This window comes from Myotis nattereri, assembly GCF_964212035.1.
Source record: "Myotis nattereri genome assembly, chromosome: 15".
NCBI lineage: Eukaryota > Metazoa > Chordata > Mammalia > Chiroptera > Vespertilionidae > Myotis > Myotis nattereri.
Genome location: NC_138090.1, coordinates 12,877,075 through 12,902,857, shown reverse-complemented (window position 1 = coordinate 12,902,857; position 25,783 = coordinate 12,877,075). Strand labels below are relative to the sequence as shown.

At 56.9% G+C, this 25,783-nt stretch overlaps 5 protein-coding genes across 7 annotated transcripts in view; 2 read left to right on the top strand and 3 right to left on the bottom strand.

Moving 5' to 3' along the window:
* Positions 1–16: 16 nt before the first annotated feature.
* Positions 17–5,050, bottom strand: HSF4 (heat shock transcription factor 4). Its single transcript, XM_081107493.1, has 13 exons — positions 4,842–5,050; positions 4,094–4,202; positions 3,877–4,004; positions 3,653–3,777; positions 3,279–3,354; positions 3,078–3,142; positions 2,500–2,602; positions 2,130–2,257; positions 1,779–2,006; positions 923–1,028; positions 785–850; positions 591–660; positions 17–331 (listed from the first exon to the last, which is right to left on the bottom strand). Exons 1-13 carry the CDS (start codon positions 4,962–4,964, stop codon positions 177–179), a joined length of 1,482 nt encoding a protein of 493 aa, XP_080963619.1. The 5' UTR covers positions 4,965–5,050; the 3' UTR covers positions 17–176.
* A 482-nt stretch (positions 5,051–5,532) lies between these two features.
* Positions 5,533–8,560, bottom strand: FBXL8 (F-box and leucine rich repeat protein 8). The gene is made up of 2 exons (XM_081107502.1): positions 7,437–8,560; positions 5,533–6,846 (listed from the first exon to the last, which is right to left on the bottom strand). Exons 1-2 carry the CDS (start codon positions 7,586–7,588, stop codon positions 5,874–5,876), a joined length of 1,125 nt encoding a protein of 374 aa, XP_080963628.1. The 5' UTR covers positions 7,589–8,560; the 3' UTR covers positions 5,533–5,873.
* Positions 8,561–8,613: 53 nt separating this feature from the next.
* TRADD (TNFRSF1A associated via death domain) lies at positions 8,614–14,796 on the top strand. Its single transcript, XM_081107504.1, has 5 exons — positions 8,614–9,501; positions 12,387–12,545; positions 13,337–13,611; positions 13,690–13,885; positions 14,008–14,796. Exons 2-5 carry the CDS (start codon positions 12,395–12,397, stop codon positions 14,316–14,318), a joined length of 933 nt encoding a protein of 310 aa, XP_080963630.1. The 5' UTR covers positions 8,614–9,501; positions 12,387–12,394; the 3' UTR covers positions 14,319–14,796.
* A 2,509-nt stretch (positions 14,797–17,305) lies between these two features.
* Positions 17,306–19,293, top strand: B3GNT9 (UDP-GlcNAc:betaGal beta-1,3-N-acetylglucosaminyltransferase 9; the record flags this gene model as incomplete). Its single annotated transcript, XM_081106882.1, has 1 exon — positions 17,306–19,293. The coding sequence occupies one exon, from the start codon at positions 17,306–17,308 to the stop codon at positions 18,512–18,514; it is 1,209 nt and encodes a 402-aa protein (XP_080963008.1). The 3' UTR covers positions 18,515–19,293.
* The window catches only part of PHAF1 (phagophore assembly factor 1), a 27,206-nt gene continuing 20,705 nt past the window's right edge, over positions 19,283–25,783 (bottom strand). For all 3 annotated transcript variants that reach the window (XM_081106880.1, XM_081106881.1, XM_081106879.1), the window contains 8 exons: positions 25,601–25,734; positions 25,137–25,220; positions 23,431–23,513; positions 22,918–22,961; positions 22,285–22,328; positions 22,076–22,134; positions 21,455–21,527; positions 19,283–20,782 (listed from right to left, as the gene is read on the bottom strand). In XM_081106880.1, the coding sequence (XP_080963006.1) occupies positions 20,696–20,782; positions 21,455–21,527; positions 22,076–22,134; positions 22,285–22,328; positions 22,918–22,961; positions 23,431–23,513; positions 25,137–25,220; positions 25,601–25,734 (608 nt within the window). In that variant the 3' untranslated portion in view covers positions 19,283–20,695. The remainder of the gene's footprint in view (positions 20,783–21,454; positions 21,528–22,075; positions 22,135–22,284; positions 22,329–22,917; positions 22,962–23,430; positions 23,514–25,136; positions 25,221–25,600; positions 25,735–25,783) is intronic.

Genomic DNA, 25,783 nt, shown 5'->3' with positions numbered 1-25,783 from the left:
GAGAAAAGAGACCAGAAACACAGAAAGCAATGGGGTTTATGTGCACAACTTGGAACTGTAGTGGAAGGGGGCCTCCGAGCAGCAGGGTCTTCGCTCAGCCTCCGCCAGGGGGACAGGAAGGCGAGAAAGGCGTGAGGCTGCAGCCCTCAGCCAGGCTGGCTTCCGACTAGAGAGTCTCAGGGGGAGGGATCAGCCCCGGGACCCAGGTAGGAGGCCCGGCTCGCAGGGGGGCGGCTCTGAATGGTTACAGCTCCAGGCAGGCTGAGCGCTGGGCCTCCCACAGCCGCGGGGACGTCCAGCAGGAGTGGTGTCCCAAGAGTGCAGTCCATCCCTAGGAGGAGGGGAACAGTGCTCAGCAGGGAAGGGGAGCCTCACCCATCTTGCCCTCTAGTCCCCTAGGATGAAACTTCCATGCTCAACCTCCCCACTCTCACCCAGTGGTAAGGGGATGGGTGACATAAGCAGTTCTCTAGGAGGCAGCCTAAACTCTCAAGGGGTGTCCCCCAAACACAAACTGCCCAGCCCACCCAATCATGGTAGTGCTGGTCAACCAGGGCCTCCCCCGGGTCCTGGATCACCACGACCATTACCTGGGCCTGGAGAATTTAACCCCCTGACGGCCAGTTCAGCCTCACCCTTCTCTGGAACCAGGGGCTGCATCTGCATGGGAGAACCCCACAGAAGCAGCTGAGGAAAGGAGCTAGGGCTCTGGCTGAGAGAACAGCCATGGACTGAAGGGCTTAGCCCAGCAACTCCCAAACCCCTGCCCTCTGCCCCATCTTACCAGGGACAGCTCCATGTCCAAGTCCATCAGGGTCCATTCCCGCCCTTGGAGGCTGGGGCCCAGCACCTGGGGGAGCTCTGGGTCAATGGTGCCCCTCCCAGGTTGCACAGCCCCATATCCTGCTGAAGGCGTACTCACATCCAGGGGCCCTGCAGGCTCCACACTTTCAGGGAGGGCCCGAAGTAGCACTGAAGGCAGCAGACTCTCTGGGCTCTGGCCCCCGCTTTCCAGGCCCAGAGGCCCCCTGTTCACAGAGAACTGCTGTTGGCCTGCAGTACCACTCCCCCTCCAGTTAGGCTCCAAAGGAACCTGGACACATTGGGGTCTAAATCTGACAATATCTAGAAAGTGGTAGGAGAGGACCCCTCACAGAGGGGCACATAAGATGTCTCTGCCTCCTACCTTTGGCCTGAGGACTGGGTTGTAGAGCTGGGGTCTTGGGACGTGTCCCCTCCCTATGCAATGGCCAATGCCAGTGGTTTTAAACTGTTGTGTGTTTTACAATCTTTACAACCACTCAATGGACTCGGTTAAAATGCAGATTCCCGAGCCCTACCACAGAGATGTTTCCACTTTCAAGGACCTCCGATGCTGGTACTCTTATCATTATTATTTTAATCCTCACCCAAAGATATTTTTCCATTGATTTTTAGAGACAGTGGAAGAGAAAGGGAAAGATAGAGAGAAATATCGCCCTGATCAGGGCCTGGGCCCGGGAGGAGCCTGCAACCGAGGTACATGCCTTTGACGGGAATCAAATCCCCGGACCTTTCAGTCCACAGCCGGTTCCACCCGCTGAGCCAAACCCGCTAGGGCCTGATGCTGGTGCTCTTTAGAGCAGCTTTGAGAAATCAGGTCATCGCACAGTACCCAACATCCTCCTCAGCCACCAGGGGGCAGACAAGGCTGGGAAGTCACAGGGGTCTAGTTGGTGCTGGTCTACCTGCCAAAGTGGCCCACGGGGCTCACAGTCAAGAATAGGTTCTCTGCTCACCTGTCAGGTACCTCCCTGGGCCCTCTTGGTTCAGGCTGTTGGGCACTCCTGGGCCCCTCAGGGCGGAAGCTCCCTTTTCCTTCCAGGATGGCCTGCACCACAGCCACAGGCAGTGGTGGTGGGACTGTCACACAGAATCCACACTCGTTTGGGGCCAGAGCCTGCCCAGCCAGGCCGTCCACTCCTGGGCTGGCTGGCTCTTCTTTGAGCAATGCCTGGCTGTTCTCCCTGTGCCAGAGAAAAGCTTCAACCAGACCTGGCACTGACCTCTCCCCTACCCCACAGCCATCTGGACTGCCAGGCTCCCCCCCACAGGCTGCCCAGAGGACAGCCCCTGTCTGTTTCTCCTACCTCCTGCCACCACTGGAGGGAAGAAGCCTGGTCCCTTCAGGGGCTGGAGAATCTTCCGGGATGTCAGAGATGGTGGGTCCCCTGGCCCTGTGAGGAATGCTGAGGCCCAAGGTGGTCTCTGGGAGGGGCTGTAAGTAGATTAGGCCTAACCCTTCACCTCAAGCCACGGGGTAATCCAGACCCAATTAGTACCCACATGGACCAGGTCTAAGGGGGTAGATTTGCAGCCCATGCTGGGGAGTCTGGTCTGGGGGTGGGGGTGAGGCTGACCTCCATCTTCTCTGTTTTGGGGGGAGAGGCAGAGGGAAGAGGAATAGGTTCTCCATAAGCCCAGCTCTGCCCTAGGGAGGGAAGGAGAAGCAAAACCTACCGACTGGATAAAGTAGGGGTCCTGCAGGAGGGCACCAGGTAGGGGGCAGGCACTGAATTTGGCCGATGTTGGGCATGAGCTCCCCTCATCCAGCATCAGGGACCTGTGCAGGTTGCAGGATACAGATTTCAGCTCATGCCCCACAGTCTGCACCACCTCCCTCCCACAGGCCCCAGCAGCCAAGTCAGCAGAGCTGAGGCCTGTTGCCAGGGCATCAGTCACATGCTGAAGGCAGAAGGGGCTCCCCCCCCCAGAGATGGGGGCCCTTTGGGGGTAGAACCCCAGACCCTCTGATGTTGGGATGCTTTCAGGGAAAGGAGAAGGGGCTGCTGGGATGGAAAGTTAGGGATAAGGTCCTAGAACTGAGGGATCTGAGAGTTGGGTTTTGGTGGTGAAGTTGGGGGGCGAGGGGGAAAGTCCTACAAGGGGGGTCTTGGGGAGATGGCCTTGGGGGGAGGAAGACTGGGATAGAGGGAGAGGGATGAGGATTCCGGAGGAAGGGGTTTCTGGAGGAGGAGGCAGGGAAGGTGTGGATGGGGGGTGGGCGGCAGGTGGGTGTCCCTAGCTTTCTCACTCACAGCTTTCTCTTAGCTCCTGTGCTGCTGGACCCAGCCTGAAGTGGCCCAAAGAGACACTGGATCAGCTAAAGAGGAACAAAGGGTTCATTCACCCTTTGGACCTTGCCCCCAGTCTAACGACAATCTCAGGTGGGGTAGAGGACTGGCAGAGGGCGTATTCAGGAGTGGGAGAGGAAGTCAGTCGGCCGGGGAGAGGGATACCTTGCCAACGACCCGGTGCTGCTGGCCCTGGCTCTGCCGCAGTGTCACCACCTCCCTCCACAAGATCGTGTTTTGCCTGGGAGAGGGGGTGGGAAGGGGCTGCGGCATGAGAGTTGTCCCAGTCACCACTCCCCGCAGACTGGCCAGTCCCAGCTCACAACCCCCTGGATGATCATCATCCGCAGAGGACAGAGTTCCACAGCCCGGCCCATTTTGTCTGGATGAAGGCGCCAAGACCCCAGAACTTCAGTATCTTCTCACCCAGACTCCCCGCTCCCCTACCCCTTTCCCGCCCTCCTCTGCGCCACGGACCTGCGCGCCACGGACCTGCCTCTCCCCCAGCTCCCCTCCACCCGCTCCACCCCACCCCGTACTGCCTGAGCTCCCGCAGCCGCGCCTCGGTGCTCTCTTGCGCTCCCCGAAAAGCTTGCACCTCGCCCAGCAGCCGGCCCAGGTCCTCGGGGCGCCAGCGGCCATCGTCACTGCGCAGCGCAGGCGCCTGCAGGTGGGAGGCACGGTGGGGCCGGAGTCACAGGAAACGGGGCCAGCCGTCCCAGCGCCTCCACCCGGGTTCGCTGGTCCCTGCAGGCTGCCCCACCTTGCGCCGCACGCGGTCCAGTAGTTGCTCCCGGCCGCGCACGAAGCTCGGGTGCTGGAACTCCACGTGGTCGCGCTCGGGCCGGAGCAGGCCTCCCTGCTCCATGCTCACCACCTTCCGAAAACCATCTGCGGGGGGCGGCGTGGAGCCGTCAATGGCCCCATCCCCTCGCACCCAGTCACCCACCGCCAGTTCCGGCCAGGACCTCGGGACTCACACATATTGAGTTGCCGAACAAAGCTCGCCATGTTGCTGTGCTTGAAGTACTGGGGCAGCACTTCCTTGGCGAAGCGGCTCTGGTCGTTTACGAGGAAACTGGTCCCGCTCTGCGGAGAACGCCGCCCTCCCGCCGAGACCGGAGGACGACGTGAGTGGTGCCGGTCCAGGGCCAGCCGCGCGCGCGCGCGCGTACACACACACACACACACACACACACACACACACACACGCTCCGGGACCCTATCCCTCAGGAACCAGGGATGAGGCCAGGCTAGAACCCGTTCCGAGGCCTAGCCCGGAGTGATCACAATGAATCCCGAGCCCAGCTGGGCCCCGACTCCGTACCAGGTTCTCAGAAAGGAGCTGCAAAGGCCAGACCTGGGTTTCAGCCCCACAGGGCGGGGAGGGGGGCGGGGGGGGGGGCGTGCCAGACCCGTGATGCGACTCTGAACTAGAATCGGACCCAGCCCTTCTCTTCTGGCCTCTGTTTCCCGATCTGTCTGATGGGTTGGTGTGGGAACTAAATGACCATCAAGAACCTTTAAGTTTCCAGAAGGCTCTTTCTCTTTCCTCGCCCACAGGTCACCTCACCTCCATCTCGCACACCCCCTCCAAGATAAACCATCCTGGACCGCTGAAGCGAGGAGCCCACAGCCGGCCCGGCGGGGGTGGGGCGGGAGAGGATGCTCACTGACCGGGAGAGATCCCGAGTGCCCGGGGCGGAGTGCAGGGGCCCCAGCCCTCACCGGGCTCCAGCGAATCAGGTGGTCTGTGCTCGGGTCGCCCACCAGCGCCCACAGCTTGCCGAGGAAGGCGGGCACGGGGCTGGGGCCCGGCTCCGTGGGCAGCGCGGCTGGTGCCTCCTGCATGGTGAAGTCTCGGTCCAGCTCAGCGCTCGGCCAGTCCGCCGCGGTCTGGCCAAAGCCACGGAAAGTGCTGTGTTTGCCGCCCGCCCTGCCCTACTCCGCCTCCCCGCGCCGGGTCAGGTGGGGGCCACGTGCCCCCACGGGGCGGGGCTCAGCCTGGGCCACCCCACCAGCAGACAGAAAGGGCAGTCTGGGATCGGATGTGCGTGCAGGGGTGCGGCGGAGAGGTGGCCTGGGTTCGAGTTCCACCCTTCTCAGAACCGCTATGTCTTCCATTTTTCTTCTTAAGAAATAGCCTGTGCGCAGCCTGGTGTGCGCTGGTAAAGTCCTGGAAGGCGAAGGCCATGGGCACAGTGAAGCCTCCGAGCGGTCAGAGAGGAGCGGAGTAGGGAGGGAGGAGGAGAAGCCGACACCCCCCTCCGGAATCCTGGGCTTCGCCGCACCCCTGCCTCCCGCAGCTGTTTCGGTACAGCGGACCTTGCGGTTTCAATCTCGCCCACTCCTCCGACCTCTGCAGGATCCCTGCCCGCCCCCTTCAGAGCCGACCAGGTCTGTCACCAGACACAGAAGTGCTGCAGGATTTGTTTATTCCACACTTACCCCCAAGGCTCGGCCTGCGCTTCTGCCCTCCCCTGCCACACCCCACCCGGGCGGAGGGGGTTGCGGAGCTGGCGCAGAGGTGGGAGGTTGGAGGAGGGTGATCCCAGTACCCGGGCACATCGGGGCCGCCTGCAGATGTCGAGAGCATTGAGTGGACGGAGGGCACCCCTCCCCCCAAATCCTCGAGAGGCACAAGTGGCAACAGAGTCCTGACGGAGCAGGTTAGCAGTTGGCGCTCTCTTGGGCACATCCACCCGGCATCTGAGGGGCCGCACGCCTGCTGGGGGCAGGGGCGGGAGAGGGCTTGCCCCATCACTCCACACGCGTGGGCCGCCAGGGATGGCGCTCCCGCGTTAGTTTGAGCGTGTAGCTGCGCAGGCGCGGGCAGTGCGCGAGGAAGGCGTGCAGGACGGAGGGTCGCACCACGCAGAAGCAGTGCACCTCGCGCAGGCCCGGGCAGCGCTCCGCCAGCAGCTCCAGTGCGGAGTCCAGCTCGGCAGAGGCGGCGGCGCGCACCTCGAGCACGCGCAGGGTTGCGGCGTAGTGCAGCGCGGCGAAGCGCACGGGGCCGGTGCTGTCACCAGAGAGGCAGAGGCGCAGCGCCGCCACTGGCACCGCGGGCTGCAGAGCGCGCGTCACGCTCTCAGCAGGCATCGCCGGCTCCAGTTCCACCTCCACGGCCAGTCCAGGGTGGCGGCGGCGCAGCACGGCCCAGGCTTCGTTGGGCAGAGGGGGGGCCCGTGTGTCCTCAGGGCAGGCGCACCGCAGGGCCAGGAAAGCGAAAGGCGCGCGGTCCGGCGCCGCCAGCACCTCGAGGGCGGCGTGTGACAGGCTGGCCAGGTGCAGGCCGAGGGTGCACAGGCGCGGGCAGGCCTCTAGCAGCTCGAGCACGGAGCCCGGCCCCACGCTGCCCACCAGCGTACCGTTGTTCAGGAAAAGGCTGCGGAGCTCGGGGCAGCCGCGTGCCGCCCGCAGCACCAGCGCGTCGTCCAGAGTGAAGGGCAAGCGCCGCAGGTCGAGGTGACGCAATTCGCGAGCGGCCCGGCAGATGGCGGACACGGCGTCCAGGACGTCGCGGCCCGCGTCGAAGAGCGGCTTCTCTCCGCGACACTCCAGGCGCAGGCCTCGAAGTCCTGGGGTACGGCCTGCCAGGGCGGTCAGCAGCTCCGTGGCCATCCGGCGGCTCGGCTCCTTCGATGGCTCAAATTCCAAACGCAGATTGCGAATGTGGTCCAGGCAGGCTGACAGATATGGTGGTAGCATGCCTTCTCGCTCACAGTAGCAACTTGGGGTTAGCGCGGTGGAGAAAAAGCATAGGCTGTGTCCCCGAGAGCAGAAAAGAAACCTCTACCCATCCCTCGGCCTGGATTCCAACTACCATACCCTTCTGCTCCCTACCCATACACCTCCCTGACCCCTGACCCGACCATGCCTGGTTACCCCAAACTAGCCGCTAATGCTGGGAGGGGACGCCCACCCTATCCCTTTAGAAGACTTCAGATGCATCTGATGCAAGTTGAAACCCTGGCATGGAGAGCCAGGGTTTTAGGAACTGGGATTTCTCAGTGGTCTCTAAGGAGACATGCATAGCCAAGTTCACACTCGCTTCAGCTACATTCTAGCTGAGTGACTTGCAGGAAGTGTTTAACTCTTTCTGCCTCAATTTTCCATCTATGCAATGGAGATAATGCTATCTATTAATTAATATATGTAAGGCACTTATAACAATGGTACACAGTAGGCAGTCAATAAACGTTAGTAATTATTATTCTTTTTAATACAGGGAGTCACTGAATCTCCCCAACCCCCAGACTCCATGGAGAGAGGGAGAAGACTGGAAGGTGGCAGGAGGAAGGAGCGGAGGAATGGGCTCACCTGATGGTCGTGTCGTGCCACACAGTGCTGCAGATGGCAGCAGCGGCCCAGGCTCTGCAGACCCTGGCGGCGGCAGCGCGGTCCCACAGGGGCAGGTGGCAGAAGATGAGCGCCAGCACCTCCTGGGGCAGCTGCTCTCCAGGCTCAGCCATTGCTGGTGTGGGGTGGGGGCTGTGAGGCCCCCAGCAGCTCTGGCTTGGAGAGAGAAAGGTGTCCCTGGGCCCCGGAAAGCCAGAGTATGGAGGAGAACACCAGAGCCCATGTATGGAAATACCTGTGGCCCAGGAGCTAATACACAATTTGTGGAGCCCAGTGCAAAATGAAAATGCAGTACTCGTTCAAAACATGTTTAAGAACTTGAAGCCAGTGACAAGCAGAGCATTTAACCAAGTCATCAAACCAAGCATGGGGCCCTGTGCTACTGCACAAGTCTCAGACTCATGAAGTCGGCCCTGGATGCTGAAGGATTTCTGGTTTATTTGCTCATTTATTTGTTTATTTTCTCGTTTAGAAGGGAAAGAGAGAACATCTGATTCTCCTTTAAACTACGTTATCACTTGTTGGGGGGAAAAAATCCCCATTTTATACAGTATTAAAAGGAAAGCAAGCACGATCTATGCGCCGAGTTGATAAAGTCCAAGTGCCCAGGTTTTAGAGTCTAAAATTTAGACAATGCTCTCTGATCTTCCTCCCAGTAACTAAAGTCTTTCCTAGAGAGGTTGGAAGGCGACTGCAGAGAGGCCCTGACTCTGAACAACCTGGTCCTCCCCATCCAGCTCAGAGAGCCCACCTCACCTCCCCCTGCCTCCCTTTACATAACACTCAGAGCTGCCCAGGCCAGTCTTCAGGGGTCACTGAACTGCTTCCTTCCCAGCTTGGACCCTCAGTACTAGGGAAGGACTGGGTCCCAGCCCTACCTGGAGGGCCGTTGAAATGAGGGCTTCTCAGACTGCGAGGGGCCCGGAACCACTCCGACATTTGTTCCCAATACAGAATCCGCGGGCCCATCTACTAAATCAGACTCTCTGGAAAGAGAAGGGTCCAGGAATCTGAATTTCAACAAGCGCCGGTGGACTCCACAGGTCCCAAGGCGATTAACCCCACTACTAGCCTCGCCGGTCCCTAGAGAGCGACAGTAGGGTTAATAGGGCGGGAGCATTAGAGAAGGCTTTTAATTGACAGGGACCAGAGCCAATCAGGAAGCGGAGGAGCGGTGGGGCACCACTGAATCCGCCTAGAGAGGGGAATGCCCTTTCCCATCCTCCCCTCGCCGGGAAGACGTCCCGGGTACTTCCAATGAGAAACTAGTGGGAGGAAAGCTTGGGGCTCTGAGTTCAAGTCCCGATCTTAACCCCAGGGCAGTCCAGGCTCCCAGACTCAGCTGGGATTCCGCAGGTCCACCCCCCGAGCGAGCGCGGACCTTCCCCGGCGGGCGTTGTTGGAAAAGTTGCCAATGTTATTTTAAGGTGCTTGAAGGTTTTCATACACAACGTTCCACACCACTTGCCAGTTTTCGATTTCCCGTATTTTCCAGACTAACGCTTCCTGCTGGAATTTGCGCGTGTGTCCTGGAAGTTCAGACACCCTCGATCAGGCTTCCACCTGGGACCCACCGGCACCCCGCCTTGAGTGGCCGGGAGCAGCAGAGATCGGAGATCAGAGATCATCGAGCTCGATCCCCCAGAAAGCACCCGAAAATTCTGGTCCCCAGGGGACGTCCCTTTGTTGACCCGTCTGTTTCCCGCCCGAGGAAGCGGGGCAGCTCTTTCGTCCTGGAGCCCTGTGGTCTCGTTAGAGCCACAAGTCCCCGAGGTCCCTGGCCGCGGGCAGTGTTTCCTGCCGTCTAACCTCGGACGCCAGGGTCTTACCTGCTCAGTGGAAAGGCTGGGGACTCGCGGTGGAGAGCAATGGGCGAGAAGGAGCCGCGGGGAGCCCGGGGGGGCGGGACGCCGGGGCGGACGAGGCGGCTCGAGCTGGGGCGCCGCCCCTGCGCTTGGCGCACACCCGGAAGCCGCGCGAACCCAGTGGAGCTGGCGTGGGAAGCCAGGCCGGGCCTGGGGGCCAGGTTAGTGCAGAGGGTGGGTGGGCTTCGCGGTGCTGGCGGGAGCAGAGGTGGATCCTGGCTCAGGATCCTGGAAGCGGGGAGGTTGTCATCCGCGGCTGCCCGGCCAGGGGGTAGCGGTGGCCTATTGGGCTGTTTACGTGGGAGGCAGGAAAAGGGGTACCGACCTTGGCCCCCCGGGTTCCCTGTCCCAGCTAGGGGCTTTCGAGAGGCCGCAGGTGAGAAGGCGGAGCTGGTTTTGAATGAATCTGTGAGCAAAGACCTCTTGCCCCGTCCCAACCAGTCGTGCGTGAGAAATCCCAGCGTGAGGGTGGGCAAGTGGGAGGCTTGGGAGCTCCCCTGCAGGGCTCGGAAGGGGTGCAGCTGAGTAGGGGACGCGCCCGCCGGGATGCTAGGAGTCGCAGGCTTCGTCCTCTAGGGCCCACGCCCGCAGGCTGTTGCCGCTCACCGGGCCAGAGGTGGGGCTGTTCCCCCCTCCCCCACTGTGAGGGTGTGTTAATGGGGCGATGGCCCCTGGCTGTAGAGGTGTATTTTCTTGAGTCGGTACCCACGTGTCACTCAGTCTCAGCCCGGCCAAGCGTTTCCGGGACGCATCCTGGCCGGGCCCAGAGAGGCAGACTCCGGGAGGGTGAGGCTTGGGGCTTCCCGAGGAGGGGCTTCTGTGGAAGGAGGCGTAGGAGGGGTTCCCAAGGGGACTAGGAGCCTAGGGCCCGGCAGACCCGTTGGACTTCCCCCATTTGTCCAGCCCTAGTGGGTGTGATGGAGCGTCCCCACTCCTCCAGGTGTCAGTGCCCCCCCTCCCCGAAACGCCTGCTGGGCAGACTCTGGCTCGTCCTACCACCTCCCTCCACCCCTTGGGGCGGGACCACATCCATCCGTGGGGTCTGCACCTTCAAGTCAGGGGACTAAGAAAACATGAAAGAGCAGACGTTTCCAGGGTAGGTTTTCACTCTTCTACCCCCCTGCGGCTCTTCCCCAGGGCTCCCCCCTTGTCTCCCTACTTGGCCTCATTTGCACCTACAGAGATTCACCCCGTTTTGTTTTTGTTTTTATTTTTTTGCTTTTTAAGGAAAACAAATTAATTTTGCTTTTTTAATACAAAGAACATGTATTTTACATAAAATAGAATATTGCTAAATACAATGATAATTGAACACCCCCCCCCCCATCTCCCCCATTCCCATAGAGCATTGTTTTGGGTAAACACACAAGTATTATTATGTTTTCTACCAAAAGGTTATTGGTATGGGGGTGGGGAGCTCAAAAGCCATATCCCTGGGCTCAGACTCAGGATAGGACCATCACCAGGTATTTTTCTTGCCAGGTCTGGGCGACGCTGCATGGCCCCTGCCCCGTTACTGTCCAGGCTTTGGCTCTCAGGTTCAGGTCTGGGGCAGATCTGAAACAGCTGCCCCAACACTATCCAAGTCTATGGTCCTGGCTCCTTCTGGCATCCCTCCTCCGAGGTTCCCTGTCCCTCATGTAAATAGATGCCAGCTGAGACCACCCCATCTCTACTGCCCAGAGCAATGGATCAGTCCAGGGTGCTCACACTGGGGCTCAGCATGCTCCTACCCACCATATGTAAATGCCAAAGATCAGAGAGTAAAGAAGGCTGATGGGGCAGGAGGTGGGGTCTTGAGCCCATGTTTATAGGATAGATAAGGGTGGGATGTTGCCTCAGGTGAGGTGAGGAGGAAGGAGCAGGCCTCTTGGCACTGTGACTAGGAGGCCACTGAACTGAAGGTCAGTGCAGTGTGGCTCCCTGGTTGGGAATTTTGCCCCTGGTCTAGGGCTAGGATTTTGTCGGTAGATGGAGGATATACCAGAACCACGGGGCCCTGGCTCTCTCTGAACAGGGAAGGAATCTGTAATAGAACAATTTCAGCTGCATAAGACAAGAGCCCAGCTCCAAGTACTTTGGTCCAACAAGGAATGATTTCGCTCACATAACTGGGAAGTCCAGGGTGCAGCTGGAGCCAGGGGCATAGTATGTGGTTGGGAGTGCACCTCCTCCTCACCTCCTCCTCTCTGGGCTCTTTCCTTTGTGTCAGTTTCATTTTCATTCAGGCTCTTCCCAAGCAGTGACAAAGGAGGGAGACCTCCCCTTCCTTCAGCTCAGCCCCAAGGGAAGAGAAACTAGTGCCTCTTTCCTATTGGTCCGGCCAAAGTTGCAGGTTGCTTGGTCTGTCTTGAACCTGCCCGACTCTGAACTAATCATTTTAGAAAGGTGAATGGAATATGCAGGTTGGCCAGGCCTGTTTCACATGCCCACACCTGGAGCTAGGGAGGGTTAGCCCTCCCAACAGGCACATGGATTAAAGAGAGGAGAGAAGGCCCCCAAAGTCCATCAGGATTGGGGAAGGGAATCTGGGCAGGCACAAACTATAGGTGTCCTTTGAAGTGAAGTCAGAATGTGTAGTTAGGAATGCAGGTGAGAACACTGCTTTGGTGGGAGAGGGGGGCGGTGTCCTAAGGGATCCTGGGAGCTCAGGTCTAAGCTGAGGGCATACCAGGACCGGGGTCCCGTTGGCTGTGTGGCATGGGCACCTCCAGGATGATGTCTCCGGTCAGCTTCAGTAAGAGAGACAATTGGTCTGAGGAAAAGGCATAGCTTCTCTGCCTCCACTGCAGGATAGCACCTTTCCCCTCGCGCTACTGTGACGACAGGCTCTTCTTCTGAGAAGGCAGTGGAGGGAGGGACAGTCCTCACTGCAAGTTTGGGCTGAGCTGGGCTGGACTCTGTAGAGCCAGACACACAAGGGGGCTGCCTGTGAGATGATGAACAAGTATGCCAACTGGGTGGGGACAACTGGGCCAGGTGGGACTGGATGGGTTGTCCCCAGGGCTGGGTTTGGGGTGATCTGGATGCCTATCTGCATCTCCAGGAGGCGAGATGGCAGCTGGGCCAAATGGGCTGGAGGAGTGGGTGGGCAGCGCATACCTGTTTGTGGAGTCCTCGCTGGACAAGGTGGCCCTGTCAGACGCTTACGCTCATCCCCAGCAGAAGGTGGCGGTGTACAGGGCTCTTCGGGCTGCATTGGCAGGTGCGTGATTGAGTCATACGTGTAAAAGGGGAGGCTCTTGGTGGGCGGGGCCAGGGGCTGAGAAACGCCCCCCCCCCTAATCTGTTCAACTCTGTGGGCATGTGCCTAACCACCAGTAGGGAAAAGATTTGATGGCAAGGATTGGACTGGTTGCTTAGGCTGTCTTCTTTGTTACCCATATGCGCCCTTGGGTGTAGATATCTAATCTACGTGTCTATGTATGGTCTACCTATGTGTGCACTAACGTCCTGCACCCCCCAAACCAGTCGGATCACTGCTTTCTACTAATCGCGCACATCTCTCTCCTCTTTTCCTCTCTCACTGCAGCACTCCTTGCCCCAAACCCCTTCCCATATCAGGGCAGAGGCCACAGGAGACTGAGCCTGGTTGGGGGATCCCACTCTGGGGCAGCAGGAGCCATACTTGGTGGAGGCCTAAAATCCGAGACCTCCCACCCCTTCCCTGCCCCGCTGGCCTCCTACCCAGATGGCTTGACTGCCCAGGGCATTCGCCCCCCTCTGTGCTGCAAAATCTCTCCGCACGTCCCCTCTGCACACCTTAATTTGGGGCTCCAGAGATGGGGCTAGGATGGTACCCACTCCCTGGGATAGGTCCCGACCTTCATTCTGGCATCCCAATTTTGTTTTCTGGCTGGGAGCTCTGGGGTAAACCCGCGCTCCTAGGTCTGGGGGCTAGGGAGGGGCTCTGACCACGGGCTTCACCCCTCCTCCGACTGCTTGGAGAACGGTCCGCTGGCGGACCGTCTGGCGCCTGACTGCCCGCCTCCGCAGAGAGCGGGAGCCCTGACGAGTTGCAGATGCTCAAGATCCACCGCAGCGATCCGCAGCTGATTGTGCAGCTGCGTTTCTGCGGACGCCAGCCCTGCGGCCGCTTCCTCCGCGCCTACCGCGAGGGGGCGCTGCGCGCCGCGCTGGAGGGCCGCTTGGCCGCATTGCTCACCCTGTACTCGGTGCCGTTGCAACTGGAGCTGCGCGCCGGCGCGGAGCGGCTGGACGCCTTGCTGGCAGATGAGGAGCGTTGTTTGAGTTGCATCTTTGCCCAGAAGGTGCGGCGGGACTGGGCCCAGAGGTGGGGCAGGGATTCGTGGCTAAGACCCCCACCGACGCAGCATTCCTCTCCCTAGCCTGACCGGCTCCGGGACGAGGAACTCACGGAGTTGGAGGATGCGCTCCGGAATCTGACTTTTGGCTCAGGGGGCCAGGGTGGCAACGTAGAGGTAGCTCCAGCCCCCATGCAGTCCCTGGCCCCATCTTCGTCGGAGAAGCCACCGCCACCGCCACCATCTGGCCAGACTTTTATGTTCCAGGGCCAGCCCATAGGTGAGGCGCCCTTGGAGAGGCAGAGACAGGGTCACCTGGAAATGGCAGGGCGGGAATGGAAGGGTATCGGTGTGCCCCCGCCCCCAGCTCACTCCGCTTCTCCCTCCCGCCCCCCCTTGCAGTGAACCGGCCAATAAGCCTGCAGGACCAGCAGACGTTTGCGCGCTCAGTGGGCCTCAAATGGCGCAAGGTTGGACGCTCCCTGCAGCGTGGCTGTCGCGCACTGCGGGACCCAGTGCTGGACTCCCTGGCCTATGAGTACGAGCGCGAGGGGTTGTACGAGCAAGCCTTCCAGCTACTGAGGCGCTTCGTGCAGGCCGAGGGCCGCCGCGCCACGCTGCAGCGCCTGGTGGAGGCGCTCGAGGAGAATGAGCTCACCAGCTTGGCAGAGGACTTGCTGGGCTTGGCGCATCCCGATAGCGCCCTGGCCTAGGCTGGGTACCAGACACAGGGACGGTCAGCCAGTTGCCCAGCCAGGGTTTGGAGCACCTGGATGACTCTGGGGTCCCTTCTTGCTGCTACGGCTGCCCTGTCCATTCACAGGACTTACCACCCTACTTAGTGGCGCTGCTGGGCAGAACTGACTGCCTTCTCCAGGAGTCAGACCGGCACCCACCATGCCTGCTGGGGTGCCAATGGGGATTCCGCCCCAGATACTATGATATCAGTGTGTGGGGGTGATCTGCTGCAGAGGTCGGCCTCACCTCACCTATCCCAGAAGGGGGGCTTTTGGCCAGCCCTTACCTCTTCTCTCATTGCACAATCACTCATTAGGCACCTGCTGTTGTTTTAGGCATCATCCTGGGTGCTACAAATACTTTGGTGAACAAGACAGCTCCCAGTTCACACTCAATATGGGACTCCAAGTATTAAGCAACAGTAATAAAATGTTACCTGTTTCTCTTTTTTAATATTTAATTTTTTGATTTGAGGGAAAGAGAGGAAGGAAGAGAGAAACATCAGTTTGTTGGTCCACCCATTTATGCATTCATTGGTTGCTTCTTGTATGTGCCCTAAGGATGGAGCCTGCAACATTGGCTTATCGGGATGACACTCATTTGAGCTACCCAGCCAGGGCATGGTACCTGGTTCTTGATGTGAAAAAATACAAGGAATTGTGGGAGCACTAAGCAGGGGCCTAACCCAGATTAGGGCTTAGGCTTCCTGGGAGCGATATGAGTGTGAATAAGGGAGGGTGTATGGGAGTCGGGGGGTTTAGAGAATGGCAATGTCCTGGGCATAGCCAGCCTCAGGTGAGGTCTTGAGGGAGGAAAGAGGGAAAGATGTTCCAAGAACAGGAAGTTTGAGTGTCTGGACCTAGGGGTGGCTGGATTTGTAAAGACGGGCTGGTGAGTGGGAGAGGTAGATAGTAGGGGGTCTGGGAAGCCATATTTTACAGAGTTTGGTTTTATCCCGAGGTCAGTGAGAAGCAAGGGTTTCAGGGATGGAGGCTGGGTGGCTGGTGAGGATGGAGAGAGACGAGAAGCCCAGGCTGGGACAGTGGTAGCAGAGATGGAGGGAAGGGATGAACACTGAGAGTTGTTTTAGGCGAAGGATAACAGGCCTGGTGACACTGGATAAGGAGTGAGGTGAGAGAGGACCCCAGAGTTTCTGTCTTTGAAGTTGGATTAAAGGTGAGGCTTCTGCTGAGTTACAGGCGAGCCTGGAGGAGGTGAGGTGCTTGCTCTGTTTGGAACAAGTTGGGCATGATGTTCCCTGTAGAACATTCAGGGAGAGTGTAAGGACAGCTGGATCTTTAGTTTTGAGTTCAGTAGAGGGTCAAGGCTAAAGATACACCAATGGACAGAGCAGAGTGGGTGGGGTGGCCCAGGGGGAGGTCCTGAAGGACGCTGACCAGAAAAGGAGCCCCCCCAAAGAGCAAAGAAAAAGTAGAGTTGGAAGCCAGGGGAATACCCACCTGCTGTGGGGAGGCTGCAGTTCAGTCAAGGAAAAGGCTCCTGGGTGGGAGGTATTTCTAGGACATGGCGGGTTCAGCCTGAAGCCAGGCCACAGGGGGCTGGGAGGTGAGGTGGTGGAAGAAGCAATAGCAGGCACCTGAGAGGTCTGTGAACAGGAAAGTGAGGCTCGGGAGGCAGGGCTTGCTTTTGAAGGGAGAACATTGTAGTGAGTTGTCAGGAGCAGGCATAGCCACTGGAAGGAGGATGGCACTGGGTAGCGGTGCTGGTTTCCATAGCCTGTCCTCAAACTCTGGGGTGGGGTGGGGAGGACTGTCTACTCCAGGCTCCTCTCAGACTGAGTTCCAGGAAGAGGGAGCTGGCAGCAGAGCTAGGCAAGGACTGGGCCCTCAGTCTCCACAGTACCCCTCTGCCCACCTGGGCCCCAGATTAAACCCTTTGCTCACTGGCCTACTTCCGGAGTTCCCTAATCTGGCCTGCAGTGGCCCAGGATTGGTTATTTCTACCTGGAGGCTATGCTGGCCTGGGCATTAGGGAGCAGGGGACTCAGAATTGCCTCTGAAGAGACAGACTTAAGTGCTTACCTGTGAAATTAATTGGTGAAAACACACACACACACACACACACACACACACACACACACACAGGGTTGGCCTGTGTTTTTAATAAATTAATTTCACAGGTGAGCACTTAAGTCTGTCTCTTCAGAGGCAATGTGTTCCAGTGGATGGATGCGAGAGAGGCAAGGGAGGACAGAGGAAAGGGTCCTGGACCGAATTCCCAAAGACCTGAGGCTGCTTTTTCCTGCCCCCGCCCCCCGAAGAGCAGAATTGGGGAGCTTGAGCCTGTATCCAGACCAGAACCCACCTCTCCGGGAATTCTCAGAAAGAGCTGCCTGTTAGGATCCCTCTCTGAGATTAGTCCCCACTCGGAGACAGCACTCCCGGAGTCGCCTGGGTGGAGCTGAACTCCAGCTGTCCGCGCGCACAGCTGGAGGGTCACGTGGTAGCAGCCCCAGCCCCCCTTCCTGCCAACGCTGCATCTGGCCCAGGCGGGTCCATGGCCGCCCTTGGGGCCCTGCGCTGAGCCCCGGAGGCCTCGGCGGCCGGGGCCCTGCCTCTCCCAAGGGCCAAGCGTGTGAGTGTCCACATCACAAGGACCGACGTGGTGAGTAGAGAGTAGAAGGGATTCGGCCGCAAGGCAGGGAAGGCGGGTGGGGGTGGGGCTGAGGCTCCGTTTCTCCCTGCCCGGCCTTGGAGCCCCGTCCAGGGCTGAAGTTGAGGGGTGGGAGTTGGCTGCTTGGAAGACTCCTTGCCCTTTCAGGGTGCCATCCGGATCGAGGTGGGGGGATGAGGGGAGTAACGGAGCCCAGAGGAGGGGGATGAACCGCCGGTACTTGGGGAACCCCGGCGGGTGGCCTCCAGCCGCCTCCCCTCGGGGAGGGCGGGGCCGGGAACCCTGACAGAGTTTCTCCGCAGGGGGCGCGGGCGCCGGCCACGCGGACATGAGGTGGAGGCTGCGCCTACGTGGGGACGCGTTGCTCACGCTGATCCTGGGCGCCGCCCTCAGCCTCCTGCTCTATGCGCAGCGCGATGGCAGAGCTCCCACCACTAGAGCGCCGCGAGCGCAAGGGAGGGCAGCGCGGGGGCCCACCCCCCGGCTCCGTGTATTCCAGGCGCCGGACGCGGGCGCAGCCCTGCAGGTCTATGAAGAGGATACGCCGGAGCCGCCCACGCCCACGGGACCCTTTGACTTTCGCGGATACCTGCGTGCCAAGGACCAGCGACGCTTCCCCCTGCTCATTAACCAGCCGCACAAGTGCCGAGGCGATGGCGCACCCGGCGCAGGGCCCGACCTACTCATCGCGGTCAAATCAGTGGCGGCCGACTTTGAGCGGCGCCAAGCTGTGCGCCAGACGTGGGGGGCTGAGGGTCGCGTGCAAGGGGCGCTCGTGCGCCGCGTGTTCTTGTTGGGCGTGCCCAAGGGCGCAGGCTCAGACCCAACGGAGGCGGAGGGGACAGGCTCGCAAGCGCGCTGGCGCGCCCTACTGCGTGCTGAGAGCCGCACCTACACAGACATCCTGCTTTGGGCCTTCGACGACACCTTCTTCAACCTAACGCTCAAGGAGATCCACTTTCTGGCCTGGGCCTCAGCCTACTGCCCCAACGTACGCTTCGTTTTTAAGGGCGACGCGGACGTGTTCATGCACGTGGGAAACCTGCTGGAGTTCCTGGCAGCGCGGGACCCGGCGCAGGACCTGCTTGTGGGTGACGTGATCGTGCAGGCACGGCCAATCCGGGCGCGAGCCAGCAAGTACTACATTCCCGAGGCTGTGTATGGCCTGCCGGCCTACCCGGCCTACGCTGGCGGAGGCGGCTTCGTGCTTTCGGGGGCCACGCTCCGCCGCCTGGCCGGTGCCTGCGCCCAGGTTGAGCTCTTCCCTATAGACGATGTCTTTCTGGGGATGTGTCTGCAGCGCCTTCGGCTCACACCTGAGCCTCATCCTGCTTTCCGCACCTTTGGCATACCCCAACCTTCAGCTGCGCCGCACCTGCGCACCTTTGACCCCTGCTTTTACCGTGAGCTAGTTGTAGTGCATGGACTATCAGCCGCTGACATCTGGCTAATGTGGCACCTACTGCATGGTTCGCCCGGGCCAGCCTGTGCACATCCACGGCCTGTAGCTGCTGGCCCCTTCCAGTGGGGGCCGTAGTAACATGTCACAGCCCAAAGCTCCCCTCATTCAGATCCAGGATGTAGAATGGACGAGTTTCCCAGGTGGATTATTGCAGGGTATGTGGTTCTTCCCCAAAAAGGGGCATAAGAGTTAAGGAACCAGCTGGTGTCAGATGTCTGCTTCCTCAGGGTTCCAGGGAATGAAGATTGTGCTTGGTTCCTGTCCCCCTACTTGGGAGCTGATCTGGAACCATCTAATGACAAACCTTTGAGGGGTAGGGGGGATGGGGTGTGTGGGAGTGTGGGTGTGTGTCGGGAGAAGTGGTAGGGACTCATGGACTCTGACCACACAACTTGGTTTGAAACCCCGAGGATGCACACATACAGGCCTTTCTCACAGCTACATCCCACAAGGAGGTGTGGAGATCTGGCTTCAGCCTTCATGGAACTGGCAGACATTCCATTAAAACTCAATCCGAAAGTAGGCATTTTGTTTCCCATCTGTCCCTCCAAATTGTATTTTCAGCCTTGTCGAAGCCTCTAGATCTCCTTTTGAGGAGACACCCCCTTTCTGGGCCCTGGTTTGGTTGCAACAGCAGGGACCGAGACACACAGGGCAACTAGGTCTTTCCCCACCTCCAACTAACCCATACCCACACAACTAGGGCAATCTCATGGAGGCTGTATTTTTCTTTTTGAAGGCTGTACTGCCCCTTCAGAGGAGCCAAGGAACCTCTTCTAAGATGACTCCACTATACATTTCCCACATTCTAAAAAAAGACGTCAATGACCCCGCACTTATTTTAGTACAAACATCCCAGCAACAGCACGTGGTGAGCCATTGCTGAGGGCATAGGTCTTTATTGGAGAGGTGTGGGCAGGACATGAGGAAGGTTCCCCCATTCCAGGAGGATGAGATCAGTCCTGGCTGACCCAACAGTGGGGATGTGTGGAGTGGGGGTTGGGTGGTGTCTCTGGCCAGGCCACAGTCCAAATGGGAAGACACCAGTCAGTCACAAAGTCACAAGAGCGCCACACAAGCCTGGATGTAGGCCCAGGAATCATATAGGAACCTGGGGCAGGTCCCCTGCACATTCATCGTTAAACTATACAGGATGAGGCTGTACATGAGTTAATTACAAAAGTCATATTTACAAAAATCTGTACACACATTTGAAAAACTCACAAAATTGTCATCTATGTATCACAAGTTGCTAGACCAAAATATTAAAAATGGGATAAAATTATACATTTCTCTTCTCAATTCTTTTCAAAAGGTTAATATTTTTAAAGCACATATGCTACTTTCCTTAGCAAGACCCATGAAGAGGCTGAACAGCTCAGCCCTCCTTGAGTCCCCAAAGCCTGAGCCATGAATGGGCCCAGCCAGGGGACACTGCCCAGGATTGGGGCAGGGGAGCCAGCCCACAGTGCAGAACAGAATGCTGAAACACAACAAAGGAGGAAGATGTCTTTGGCTAAAACTTTGGCATTAAATAAAAGAGGCAAAAAGGATGGAAACATGCAGCCCTGCCAGCCAGGTTGGGGCATAGCGGGGCAGAGGCAACGTTGAAGGCTGGCTCTAAGAAGGGTGGGAACCAGGCCTGGGCACGTACCTGGATGGAAGAAAGCTGTTTCAACCAGTTGGGTGTGCCTACTGGGCCTGGCAGGGATCGCGTGCAAGAAAGGAACAAGGAAGGGCAGGTGGGCCACCTTGGCAACAGCCAGCTCATCAAGTAACTAAAGTGGATGTAGTGCAAAAGTTGCAACCAAGTCCTAAGGATGTGCTACCTGCTTGCCTTAAGGGTCGTGTGGCAATGCTGGGCCAAATGCAGGACCATGTCCTCGTCCTGGGTGCCTGCGTTCTCAGCCATAGGGTCCCAAGTTTTCCGATGTGTGTGGGATAGAGGAGACAGAACCCTGCCTCCTTAAGTGTTAGCCAAAAGCTCCTGGGTTCAGGTATCAAGGCTCAGAGTTTGTGCTTCTCTTTGCAGTCTGTGTCCCCTGTTGGCACCAGCAGGCTGAGGACGGACAGACTAATACCTGGGTCTCTCATCTCATGGCAGAGCACCCAGCCTGAGCCTCATCTCAGAACATCACAACAGCCCTTCAACACTGGCAAGGTGTCCAAGAAAACCCACAGGTGGCACATGAAGACCCGCTGAGGAGGATGTGACGCACAGTTCCACGGGGGAGAGGGGCACAGGTGGTGATGTCCCTAGGGGAGCTCTGCTGTTTTCAGATGGGCACCAGGCCTGGGGGGGCCATACAGGGTCACCGAGGCAATGTGGTTATTCTGCATAACCTGATGTGAGAAGAGGACAGCAAGTCAAAGGGACGGAGCAGAGCAAGCAATCAGACCCACAAAAACCACCAGTGGGATTAGCACTGGGGCTCAGATGGCAGAGAAAGGACCCAAAGAAGGCCCTGTAAATGGGCGTGGAGGTTGTGTGTACAACACAACTGCACAGGACTGGGCCAATCCCTCAACATCCCTTATCTCATGTTAGGCATCATTTCTGCCCTAGCGTCTGCCTGAGCCTCATGGGATACATATACTCCACCACACCTATTTGTCCAGTTCTTCTGGAACTCTTCAGGGGCCTGCTGAAGGTTATGACACCCAGAAGAGAAAACAGGGCAGCCCATTCTTCTCCCAAGCCAGTGGGTCTCCCTCTATAGCCATTTGAGTCCCACTTGCCCTGTGGTTCCTTTCCCTGATGTGCTGGTTTTAGGTATTGGGATTCCCGTTATCTCTCATCTTATTGGATCCAGAGCACTGCTTTAGCTTACCTGACCCTGAATTTCTCTAACATAATTTCTGAACCCTCACTGTTAAATTGGAGAGGCCAAGTTCTCAGCAGAGTGGTAGGGGAAGGATTAATCTGCCCAGCAGAGCCTTTAGGTCCTCCCTGATCTCTCTCAATGACTTGCCTCTCCCTGCCAGAACACCAGCCCCTCAGTCCCCAGGGCTTACCTCAAAGATCATCCGCTGAAGACCAAAGCAGAATGTGGAGCCAAATGGGTTGGTGTTGTTTGGGGAGGAGGACCTGAGGCCGGGGAAGCCAGAATTAGAAGGGCAGACCAAGGCCAGGCCAGCAGTCCCTTTTGGGATGGGGGCTATTAGCAAGTGGTCTGTAAGTCCCACACAGGCCCTTGAGGTCTTGGAGGTAGCAATTGGCCTCAATCAGCCTAACATGGCACAAAAAGTTACTATGGAAGTGAACTGGGGTTGTGAGAAGTCAGGAGGCAGAGAGCCTCAGGCAGCATGAAAACCAGGTACTGGGTTGGACTATGGCTAGTAGCAGCTTTGATGGAAATGATAAGATCCTAGGGCAGTTGGTCATATTTGCCTCCCTTTCTGAATAACTAGGGGTGAAAAGGCTCTCCTATCTGGAGGTAGGTGGAGGAGGGGAGAAGCTATTCCCATTAGGCAACCTCTCTGGTACAAACACGCAATAGTAGGCCTAGTATTAATGTACAGAGCTGGGGAAGGAAGTATGCACATGTTTATCATTTATTTCTAAGCAATATCCACTGCTAGGCTTCCTTAGGCCTTCTGACAGGGTGGCCAGAGATGATAACCTCCCACACTCACCTGTGAAGGACAACAGGCTTCTCCACAGGGTGACCCAGGAGCTCCTGGATGTTGTCCCACTGCAAGAGGGATGGAGGCGGCAGGGGGTTAGAAGGGCCTGACCACACCTGTGACCAACGGCAGGCTCAGATAACATGGGCCCCCGACTGCTAGCACGTTCATGACCACCTCATTTTCAGGCTGCATCAGGCGGGAAAATAGGAGCTCACCTTGCTATAGGTTGTGCATGTTTCTGTCTGACCATCTGCATTTTCTGAAAAGAGAATACAGAGTGGTTGGCAGCTGGCCCAGCCCACCTGTGACCCCAGCCCTAGGCAGAATCCAGATCTGGCCACCCTTTGCACTGGGGCTGGAGTATGAAGGGAGGAGACACAGACTGTTTTATTCCTGAATGGAAGAAAATGGAGGGTTGAAGGGAGGTCAGTCAGGTGTGAGCTACACCAACCAGAAGTGGACAACAATCACAAGGCTGGGCTGGGACCACTTGTATGATCATCTGTATGAGATCATCCTGCCCCTCTAATTCTGGCTTCCCCGGTCTCAGGTCCTCCTCACCACTTGTATGAGAAAACTCTCCCTTCTAGAGACCAGCACTCCAGTTACAGGAAAAGACCTGGAAGGCCTCCATGAGACTACAGACCAACCACCGTAGCCTCCCCTAGCGCTCCCCCACAAACAGAGAGCTTAACCCAGAGGAGTCGAGGCTATGGGCAGGATCAGGTGGGCCAAGACTACATAAATCCACCTGCTACCATCCTCTCTACTTGGATCACTTGTCCCTTCTCATCATGAGTGACTGACCACAAAAGCCTTTTGTTATCCCAAGGACACTCACTACTCACCTTTCTTTATGGCTATTGGGATCTTGAACTCACAACGGTGATAACTAAGAGAGAAAAGGAAGATGTGTAAAGGCCAGGCCCCCTGAGAGGCCTAACCACCCCCACATCTTAACTTTGCACTCCAGGAAAAACAGAATTAAGCACAACTATCCTAAGCCCGGTACTGGGCCTGACTCAGAATTCACGGGGGGGGGGGGGGGGGGGGGGCAGCTTAGGGAATTAGAGTTCAACAGAAAAGATATAGCTCTGGGGTCTGAAGACTACCACCTTGGATGAGACACCAAGCTTTCTGAATTTATTTCCCTGTTTGTAAACTGGGTACAGATGGAGAGATGTAAGTTATTGGACACTATACCAGGAACAGAATAAACACTCAGAAAATGTTCATGTCCCATTAACCAGCAAGAATTTAGGTGTAGATAAATTAGTGAACTCTGAAGCCATAAGCTCTCTTTCTTGGGGATTTTTAGTCCAAAGCCCACTGCTCCGAGGGGCAGGTACAGGTATACTTACATATTGAAATTATAATGCCCAGGGTAATTGGTGTGAAGGACAAACTTCTTCACTTTGTGAGTGTTCGCATCAAAGAGGATGTCCTGGGATAGAAAACAAGATGCCTAAGTCAGGAGAGTTACCGAGGCAGGGCAGCAGCCTTTCCCAGGGCATGTCCAACTCAGAGACACCTATTCCACCATGGGGATGCCTGCAGGCAAGAGCTTTCTCCCAAGCAAAAATACTGGGGACAGCTGAGGCCAAGCAGCCTTAACTGGACATTTTCAGGGAGGGAGGCACCCAACCGTCCATAGGCCCCCCCATTCCAAATCTTGTGCCAGCAGTCCTGGCCAGCACAGGTGGCTACAGCTCCCACTGCTTGGGAACTCAAATACATCAGATCTTTCCTGTCAAGCATTGGGATAAAAAATTAATTGAGCCACCTGGTTATTCTGAAATGTCATGACCGGCCAGAGACTCTCTGGTTTCCAGTAGGCCCTCTCTATGGGTGTCAGCAACCCTGAAACTGAAGTTTCAGCCTCTTGCCAGGATTCAGACCTAGATTTGATGCTACCCATTGAGCACTTCCTACTATCCATCACATCTTTCCCAGCTTCACACCCTGCCAGCTGCTCAGGCCTGTAACCCCAAGATTACCCCTATCTCCACCCCTCCCCATCAATAGCCACACCAAGTCCTATCAGGGACAATACATTCTCTCCATCTTCCCTGCCACCTGTCATCACTGGCTCTAGAACTCAAAAAGCTCAGAACAGTGTCATGCCCTCCTGGCACCATCCTAGCCCCAACAGTTTATGATCTCACTGCTCTTCCACGAATCTTGGCTCCTGTTTGGTCTTTCCCACATAGGCAAACCCAATCTCTTTTTTCTCCTTCTCTGGAATCTACCCTTTCTTTGCTGCCCCAGGACCGCAGGTCCTTGAGAGCTCAGAGGTTAGAAGACCCAAGGTCCAGGTTAGCCCTGCCCTCGTAGATGTATCCTGCTGGTGCAGTGTTCACACAATCATTTATTTTCTTTTTTAAATATATTTTATTGATTTTTTACAGAAAGGAAGGGAGAGGGATAGAGTCAGAAACATCGATGAGAGAGAAACATCGATCAGCTGCCTCCTGCTGGAGATGTGCCCGAAACCAAGGTACATGCCCTTGACTGGATCAAACCTGGGACCTTTCAGTCTGCAGGCTGACACTCTATCCACTGAGCCAAACCGGTTAGGGCTACACAATCACTGCTTACACACAAAATCCATCTACCAGCTAGACTGTCAGCACTGATGGTGACCCCCAGCTCCAATCAGCACCCGAGGTCCAGATCATAGGGCTACAATGCCTCTGGGATGATCCCTTAAATACATAAACACACTCCCACTGTTTTTGAGACTTTTTAATCTCCCAGTTTTGTGACTCCAGAAGAGGTTCCTATGCTCTACAAGAGGGGAGTTCCCAAAACATCTTAACCTGAATGATTCCCAGGCTCCACCTGTGGAGCATGCTTCTGTCAGAGAAGACATAGCAGGGAACTCAGTGTCTCAGCAATCGTGGTGGCAGGAAAGTCTGACATATACAACAATAGCGGGCAAAGCCAGCTGGGGCTAGCTTCCCGCCTGCTAGGCACAGTTTCAGCTATATATGTATACACAGGTGTGCCAAGGTACACTGCCCATGCCCCCAGAAATTAAACACTTCTCTAAGGAATCATAACTTACCACTCCGAGAGTGAAGTAGTTAAAAAAGTAGTCATTGCACTTGGATGGAACTTGTTTATGGGGGGAAGGAGAATGAATTTTCATCTGTTGGGGAAAAAATAATGAATTAAAATCCACCCCCTTAATACAGTTCTTGGATTAAATGATTCTGTAAATTGTGTATTTTTTCTCTGACATTAAGCTGTTGGGTAGGCAAGAGTCTAGGAGTCCCAGCTGCTGGTGCCAACCAACCCAGCCAGCTGTGGTTGACTATAAACTGGGCCCTGGTCTCCAAGGAAAGGCAGGACAATCTGACCAACAAGTGTCAGAAAAGAGCTTTCAATTTACTTCTCCATCTGCTTGAACAGAATAGGTTCTATGAGAAAATAGTAAAAAGTTTATATTTACTCAATATTAAGTTAATGATTTTAAAACATTAAGAGACCACTATCCCACTATTCACTTTATAAACACATTTCCCTCACCTTATCTTCTGATTTATAGAAGACTTTGTGTGGAGAACCAAGCATGCTAAGAACGTCTTGGCAAGAATCACCAAAATACACTGAACGTTCAAATACCCGCATCTTGGAATCTGCTAACAGGCCAGGTCCACAACCTGCAGAGAACAAGGGAGAGGTATAGTCAGTTCCAGGGTAGGGCCTGAG